This window comes from Sarcophilus harrisii, chromosome 6 (genome assembly GCF_902635505.1).
Source record: "Sarcophilus harrisii chromosome 6, mSarHar1.11, whole genome shotgun sequence".
Lineage (NCBI taxonomy): Eukaryota > Metazoa > Chordata > Mammalia > Dasyuromorphia > Dasyuridae > Sarcophilus > Sarcophilus harrisii.
The window spans coordinates 107,210,287-107,219,536 of record NC_045431.1 but is presented as its reverse complement, the minus strand read 5'-3'; the positions used below and the strand labels follow the sequence as shown (position 1 = coordinate 107,219,536).

The following is a 9,250-nucleotide window of genomic DNA, read 5'->3' as shown; positions in this document are numbered from 1 at the left end:
AAGCCAGAGGAACTGGCGATTCCCATTCCCGGGGGAGCATTCCCATGAAAAGGCTAAGGGAAGATTTTTGGGGTCTAGAGATGAATTTGGCAGGCGCTTTAGAACCTCCCCTCCCCCCCAACCATTTCTTTTATAGATGAGGAAACTGAGCTCAAGCAGCTCAGGGGCGGCTCTAACACAATGGACGGACGAAGACGTCATTTTCTCCAGCCTTCCCAAATGGGCGGGGCTGCCCAAGCCTCTAGAATGGCCCAAGGTGTTTCTAAGAAGCACTCCCCCTTCCGGCGGACGTGGCCGCTAGGGGGCGAGCGCGGGTGCGGCTACGCCGTCTCCCGCACAGTACCAGAAGAAGCCGTTACCAAGGCGGAGGACTCCAGACCTAAGGCGGAGGACTCCAGACCATGGCCGCCTCAGGCCAGCTGGCGGGCAGGGCGCCACGGACACGGCCGCCAGCTGTCTCTATACCTGCTTCCACAAAGCGGCGAAAGCCCATTTTGCCATACTGGTGTCCCCCGAAGAAGTCCCACCTGCCCCGGGCCGTACTGCGCTGGCTTTTAAGCATGGAGCTCACTTATTACCCTAAAAACATTAACAGGTGTGTGGACCCACGCGGCACCGCCCCCGCTAGTCTCCGGCGCGCCTCTCAAGCCGCCCCGCCCCCAGGACTGCGCCGCACCAACCAGCTCTTGCTCCCACAGCCAATTATCTCCCTGACCGCCCCCCCCCCCCTCTTCTTCCCTTCCCCACCCCCCGCTCTGGTCCCCTCTCATCCCCACCCTGTCTGCCCTGCGCTGTCGCGCTTCTTTCAGCCTCGGTCACCTTAGGATGTAACGCCGGGTCTGAGCTATCCCACTCTTATCTTCGCCCCTTCGTCCTTAGCGCCGGTGCTCTCCCCGGCTCTCCACGCCCACCCCCACCCTCGCCCCCCATCCCCACCCTCATCCTCGCCCTCGCCCCTCACCCTCACCCTCACCCTCACCCTCGCCCTCCACTCCCACCCCTACCCTCACTCTCCGCCCCCGCCCTCACCCTCCACTCCCACCCCTACCCTCACTCTCCACCCCCGCCCCCACCCTCGCATCCTCGCCCCCGCCCTCACCCTCATCCTCGCCCTCCACTCCCACCCCTACCCTCACTCCCACCCCGCCCCCCCCCCTCGCCCCCCGCCCCGCCCTCATCCTCCCCCCCACCCCACCCCTCATTCCCACCCCGCCCCCACCCTCCATCCTCGCCCCCCCTCACCTCTCCTCCCTCCCCTCCCACCCCACCCTCACTCCCCCCCCCCCCGCATCCTGCCCCCCGCCCCGCCCTCACCCCCATCCTCCCCTCCACTCCCACCCCTACCTCACCCCCCCCCCCCACCCTCGCATCCCCCCACCCCCACCTTTCCAACCCCTCAGTCCCCGCCCGCGCCGCCTCCCCTTCCTCCTCCTCCTCTTATCACCCCGCCCTGCATTTACGTTTCGTGCGAGACACCTCAGAGGCCCAGGGTCCTCTAGCTACCTCTATTAGGAAGTATCGAGGGTGGAAGGCCCTATTTTTTGCGATAACCGAATAATTTTATACTCAGCTCTTGTAAAGACAAAAATGAAACCTCCTTTCAAGGCTTGCTTACATTCTGGGGAAACTGACGCCACAATTGTAAAATGACCAGTCCGAGGAGCCAACAGGTTAAGGGCGTGGCAGAACGGGATTTAAACTAGTCATCTGTTTGTGAGTTCATTGATCTTAGCTCCTGTACTTTCTGGGCTTTCCGTGAGAAACCCAGAGTATAGTTGTCTTTAGGGTAAGAACTGAGTTATAATTATGTCCCCTTCCTTGTTAGATTTATCATCTGTAAAGTGGGGACGATAATAGTTTGCCTGAAAATGTGAGCATCCACTGAAATAGTACTTATATACAAAATGCTTTGGAAACCTTTGAGCAGCTACATAAATATTTGTAACTGTATTATTCCTGAAATTTGTTTAGGTTTCCTCTTGTTGCTAACTTCATCCCAAACCCACTTCCCCAACTTTTTTAACCCAATGAAATCCCTTCCTTTTTTTTTTTTTTTTTTTTAATTTAGTAGCCTTTTATTTACAAGCTATATGTATGGGTAACTTTACAGCGTTAACAATTGCCAAACCTCTTGTCCAATTTTTCACCTCTTACCCCCCACCCTCTCCCCCAGATTGTAGCATGACCAGTAGACGTTAAATATATTAAAATGAAATCCCTTCCTAAAGGAGACTTATTAAATTTAGGTTCACCCACTTCCATTCCTCTTTTCTGCTAGTGAACAAAACAAAGAAGAAATGGGAGTTGGGAACACAATATACATCTCACATTCCACTTTTGACTTGTTGCTTTTTTTTGAACCTAGGTTTGTCTAGCAACAAAACTCAAGGTTCTTTGTGATCAGTATTGATTTTTAGAACCCTTTTAGCTTTTTTTGATAAGGCACAGGTAACAAATATCAACCAACATGCATTTAGAAATAATGACACATTCAAATATTGTAGAGGGTATCCTATAAACATATAGTCTACCCTAGATCCTAAATTGATAAAATTTAGTTCAAAAAATATTAATAGATTAATAGATCCCTAAGAAAAACTTATAAATCATCATGTCCAACTCCCATTTTTAGATATAGATAAGGAAATTGAATCTGGGAATGGTTGAATGATTTCCTCAAGGTCACAAAGCTATGGTAAGAGAATTTGAATCTTTGAATCAACCTTTTGCATTTAGAACTACCTCTTTTTTTCATTCTTAATGTACCAAACTATCTCAAAACCAAAGCATTTTGAAGAATTTTTCACTTTAGATTTTATAACTCTTCAATTATTTCTAGTCCATGCTGAATATTTGAATTACACAATTCAATTCAATTTAGATCAACCAGCATTTGTTAAGGATTGTGCTAGGCCCCGAGGAATATGAAAAATTTATATTAGGTAGGGTTCCATCTGTGTTAGAGTTTATAATCTAAATTGTTAATATAATATAATGGCGGACTAAAATAAAACATTCTGTTTAATCTCCTTGTTACTGGTCAGGGACTTTTCAAATGGCTTCCTGCTTGCAGAAATATTCAGTATCTATTATCCAAGGGATCTTAAACTGATTACTTTTGAGAATGGAAATTCTATAAAATCCAAATTGGCTAATTGGGCACAGCTAGAAAAGGTAAGTATTAACCATATGTGATTTTAAGAAAATAACATATACCTCAATTCTGATTTTTTTTTTTAAATGCCTTAAATTGTGTATTCCCTATTTGACATTGAAATTCCCCAATGGCTGACCTCCATATTGGAAAATGATACTTTTAACAAACTCCCAAGAGAGCAAATGTTTTGCTTTTTTTTTCCCCATGGCTATGATGATGAGTTGCAGAGAGCCATCCATGTATCTAGTTCTCTTTTGGAATCAGTAGAATCTACAAAATAATATTATGAGACTAATTATTATGAGAATTTGAATTATTGAATTATTGAATGAGAATTGAATTGAATTATTGAATGAGAATTATTATGAGACTAACTATTATGAGAATAATATTATGAGGCCATCATCAAAAAAAAATTCTTTTAAATGTCACAAACCCTAATTCTGCTCTAGAGTTAATACTATATGTATATAATTATTTATATAGTTTGTCTATAAGTTTACTTAGATATTTATTCTTCCCTAACCATGTATGACTATGATATATAATGACTGCTAGGTGGTGTAGGACATAAGACTCCTGGGCATGGAATCAGGAAGACCTAAGGTCAAATTCAGCCTCAGGCTCTGTGACCACCCTGGTCAAGTAACTTTGTCTTAATTTCCTCATCTGCAAAATGGGGATTATGATAGCACCCTCCTTCCAGAATTGTTTTGAGGACCAAATAATATAATCTCATATATTTTATTCCATTGAATTATGTTTGCTTTTTAGATGTAAGGAAGTAGATTAATTGAAAGATATAAATGTAGGAGACATCTAAGTCAATAGAAAAAAAAAATGAGAATGTAATGTAGAACTTTTTACTATCAAAACTGACTCAGCTAACAGATTTTTTTTTAATTATTATTAGTTTTTTTCAAAAAAACATTTCAAAATACCCAAAGAATTAATTCATGGGACACTTCACAGTATACCTGGAGTACCAGAAATATTGATACAAGATATCTACACGTTATTGACAAAACAACAGTGAGTTAAGAGTTATTATTTATATTTTTCAGCTTTAAAAGAAACCTTTTAAGGCTTATGTAATTTTTTATTTCCAAGATTTTGTGTTAACAGCTGGATTTTTATTTTGTTTGTTTTCAGAATTAAAAATATCCAAGACAGCTATGTGAACTTCACAGATTGTAACTACCAGATCAATTTGCCACTGGTGCTCAAAACAACAGCTTCGAAGTTTATCAAGAATAACATTAGGTTATCTGAATTATTGAGTAATCCCAATGTGCTCAATCATCAACTTAAAATAAACTTTCTGTGTCTATTACAAATGTTACAAAGAAAACTCAGTAGGAAACTTCATCCAAGTAAGTTTCTCTTGAAAATATTTTTTTTCTTTTTCCTTTTTGGATCTTATATCCTGAAAAAGGGAACCATCCTAAGAAACTACCTGGTCTCCTAAAAGGTGAGATGAAGGTTGGACCTGAATTAAGCAGAAAGAAATGAAATTTCTCTTTCATAATTCCCACATCACTAGGATGTGGTGATATTTCCTTTTTTGCTCCTTTGACTTTGCACCATTTTAACTATCCTTCTATTTGTTAGTAAAATTTTAGTCAAGTTACTAATTATCTAATTATCATAGTATTTTGTGTTATCAAATGTGAGTGGCAATTTCTTTATCCTCAAATTTATCATATATTATTCCTTCAACTATACAGTATGATTTTCAATATTATAGCTTCGAGTAATTATTTTAATGATTCCAAATTGTTCATTGCTACAAAAGCTCCGTATTGACATAGATATTTTCTCATCTTTACAACTTTACCAACAACTTCTTCCTTCTTTGATTAATAAAAATTAATTAAAAAATCAGTGAAATATTTTGAGCTTTTAAAAAATTTAAATTTTATTTTTTCAATTACATATAAAAACAATTTGGAAACTTCATCTTTTACAGTTTTGCATTCCAAATTCTTTACCCTCTCTCCCTTAATTTCTCCCCTCATTGAAAAGGCAAGCAATTTGATATATTATACATATACAGTCATACAAAATATATTTCCATATTAGTCATGTTGTGAAAAAACCACAAACAAAAAAAAAAAAACAAGAAAAATATAGGGAAATAAAAAAACAATACTTCAATCTGCATCTAGATTCCACCTTCAGAATTGTCTTGGATCTTCATATTGCTAGGAATAACTAAATCATTTAGAGCTTATCATCTTATAGTATTCCTGTTGTTGTATATACTGTTCTCCTAGTTCTGTTCACTTCACTTTGCATTAAGTTATATAAGGCTTTTCAGGTTTTTCTGAAAACGTGTTGCTCATCATTCCTTATGTTATAACAGTATTCCATCACAATCATAAGCCTTAAATTATTGTCATTCCCCCAGTTAATGGGCATCCCTCAATTTCCAATTCTTTGCCACTACCAAAAAAGCTATTGTAAATACATTTATACATATGGGTTCTTCTCCTCGAATTCCCCTCCCTCCTTCTACCCCTCCCACTCCCATCCCACCCCACCTCCCCTTTCTTTTTTTGATCTCTCTGGGATTGGACCAAAATTACATCGTTATGTTGGGGGCAAAGTTTAACTATATCCAACTATGGTTGATAACAGTTGGAAAACTCTACCTCAAGTCAAGCACACAAGTCTATATGAACATTTGGAGTGAAGATGGCTGGCTCTACATTTGCATATCTCATCTTTTTTTTTTTTTTTGAGATACTACAATTCTGCTTTGCACATGAAGTACAATTCCTTTTTTGATGCAGGCACATCATGATGGATGGTCCCATGCCAATGTTTCCAGTGTCTCACAATCTATTCCAGACCTCTTGACAGTGCCCTTGTATTCCTCTTCTTCTGTGAATGCTTGCCTCATATAAGTTCCCCATAAAATAGTCTTTTTTGCCAAACATATGTTTGACATTTGAACATGGCCAGCCCATCATTCTGTGTAATAGAGTTTGAATGCTTAGCCTTTCAACTCAGCAAAGAACTTCAGTGTCTAATACTTTATTTTGCCAGGTAAATTTCAGAATCTTTCTAAGACATCTTAAATGGAAGTGATTCAGTTTCCTGCCATGCCACTAATATATTGTCCAAGTTTCATAGGCATATGACAATGAGATCAGCACAATGGTCCAAAGACCTCAGTTTGGTAGGCCATGTAATATCTCCTCTCCCTCATTTTTCTTTGGAGCCTCCCAAACACTGAGCTAGCTCGGGCTATGTGTGATCAATCTCATTGTCTTGTGTATATTCTTGGAAATTATACTGTTAAGGTAAATGAACTTATCCACAGCATTCACAGTTTCTCCATTTGTTATAACCAGTAGTTCCATGTATGTATGCTATGGTGCTGGATGGTGGAGAACTTCAATTTTTTGGTGTTGTCAGGCCAAAATTATCACAAGAAGCAGAAAACCAATGCATATTCTGCTGCATCTCAGCCTCAGAGGCTGCATCAAATGTGCAATCAACTGCAAAGTCACACACCTATTCTCCTCCCTCCTTTAATTTTGACTTGTAGTCTTTATAAATTAAATAACTTACCATCAGTGCAATAGCTGATGTTGATGCCATTTTCATTCTTGTTAAAGGTATTTGCAAACATTGCTAAAAACATCCACCGATGACTGGGAAATTTAGAGCATCATCTCTTTGTTTGTTTATCTATCTGCCTACCTATATATTTATTATTAAAGCTTTTTATTTATAAAGCATATGCATGGGTAATTTTTCCAACATCGACCCTTGCATAACCTTTTATTACAAATTTTCCCCTCTTTCCTCCCACCCCCTCCCCTAGCTGGCAGGTAGTCCAATACATGTTAAATATGTTAAGAGTATCATCTCTTTTCCAGAATTTGCAAGCATGCCATTAAAAAACAGACATACGATACTGATGAACTAATGTGGGCAACCAAATTTTGTCATGACCTTTCACAAATCCTCACAATTGACAGTATCAAAGCCCTTGATCAGATGTGTATAGACCTCTGTTCTGCTCCTGGGATTTGTTCTGGAATTGTCAGGTAGTTTGCAAACACTGTTATCAACTGTTCCTCTGCTCTTTCTTTAGCCTCACCCATGCTCAAGTAGTTTACCATCTTCCAGGTAACCTGAAAGAACTCTGGCCAAAATCTTGCCATCAGTGACTGAGAGAGAAAGACAGAGACTCTCCTTCCCCCAGTTCCTTTGGTTTTTCACAAGACTAGTTCCATTTTCTACAGATGAACAATGGCGGCATCTTTAAACTCTTAGGGGATAACCTTCTCTTTTCATGAAACCTAGAAGAATTGTTAGTTTTTATATGAGCAGTGGATCTGTACCTTGTAAATCTTAGCTGCAATAGAATCAGTACTAGGCACTTTGTCACACAAGAGGGTCTAATGGCATTCAAAACCTATTCTTCAGTTGGAGAAAGAGGCTAGAGAGAGATTGATTTTAACTTGAGGTAAAAAGTCAATGGCTTCAGCATAGATTGATGGTCATAATGATAGAGATGGTCAGTCCATCTCTCCAGGATCATATTCTTATCACCAATCAATCTGGCTCCATCTACTGAGTGGTTGAGATGCACTATAGATCTTTGACTATAAATGGCATTAGGTCTTTGACTGTAAATGCATTTTGAACATTATAAAAGCACTTTGGATTGTTGCTATTAGTATAAAACAAACTTCATAGGCCTTCTTACTGAGCCAAGAATCTAGTTTTGATGGAGTTAAACACTACCTTCTTAAAGATGGACAGACTACCCTATTGATAAATCATGTAAAATTATTGTTTTTTGTTTAGCAGCTTCTGAATTTTTTCAACATTTCCAACAACATTCTCAACATTTCAACAAACATCTTGATGTTTGTGAGTTTCTGGCCCACGTGAGTCAATATAGTGCTGTATACCAAATATCTGAAAACTTACCATTCACTGCTGGGAAATATGTGTTGGCTCAACTTTTCCTCCAAGTTAACACTGTAATCTCTTGACATTAAGTTTTATAGTAATTATCTTGTTTTGGGGCTGCTGCTTTTGTTAAATGTGAATGCTTAGCTTGGATGTATGTCTATGATCATTCCAGCATTCTGTACTGTACATTGCCTTCATTACCCTGTTTTTTCCTTTTTACAATGACATTAGATATGCATCCACAAAATTTTATGGCATTTAGGTAAATAGAAGACGGTATGGGAGATAAGAGATCATTAGACATATAAATCTTCAATAATAAGTGGCCATAGCTGCTGTTTCCCCACTCCATTTCCTCCAACAACTCCCTGTCATGTCTGATAGTCTATGTGTACTCTGGTGATAAAGTCATTCAGAATTACAAGCTTGATCTTTTTCAGCACACTGATGGGTCTCCAAGTCTTCCTAAAATTTTTCTTTGACTTTATCAGGATTTATTATGGTAGAAGCATAAAACACAATAAGGGTGGTATAGTGCTTTCTTGCAAGTGACAATCTCATTGTTATGAGCTTGTTATTCCTTCCTTTTTAGAGGCATATAGGCTTAATAACTAGATTAGTTTTGATGCAAAACCTCTGCCAGCTTCATGGTGATATTTTAGTCACTCCAGAAGAATGTGCTTCTAGTTCTGACATTGATAAACTGGCCTTCATTTGCCAGCCTTGTTTTACTCAAGACTTCTATTTGGAGGCAATTCCTGCTGAGTTCTCTTGCAAGAAGAGCTACTCATCTTTCAGGACTACTGGAATTCTTATTGTCCATAAAAGCATGTGCACTTTCCATGTACCAATAGTAAGTGGAATTATATCTTACAAAAGTTTTTGTGCATTTTTTGTGTTTTGACTGCAGGGTATATCCCCACCTACCATGATAAACAGGCCAGGTTTGGTGAAAGAAAAAAAAAAATTAGGGTACCTTTTTTAGCCTCCATCACTCTAAAAGTTAAGCAGTGTGGTCCTTAAAAGATACTGCTCAGGTCCCTGAGAGCTTTCAAATCCTACTGCTACTTTCAGTGAGAAGGTAACCTCATGGCCTGGGCCATCTGTTTAGAGGGGTGTGATTATAGCTCCTGGTGTATCTGCACCCACTGCTTC

General features: G+C 39.6%; 1 protein-coding gene across 1 annotated transcript in view; it reads left to right on the top strand.

Annotated features, from left to right (window-relative positions):
• Positions 1-274: 274 nt before the first annotated feature.
• The window catches only part of SPATA4 (spermatogenesis associated 4), a 33,869-nt gene continuing 24,893 nt past the window's right edge, over positions 275-9,250 (top strand). Inside the window, 4 exon segments of the mRNA XM_003773052.4 lie at positions 275-595; positions 3,045-3,174; positions 4,071-4,189; positions 4,310-4,530. Coding sequence (XP_003773100.2) covers positions 402-595; positions 3,045-3,174; positions 4,071-4,189; positions 4,310-4,530 — 664 coding nt within the window. The 5' untranslated portion in view covers positions 275-401.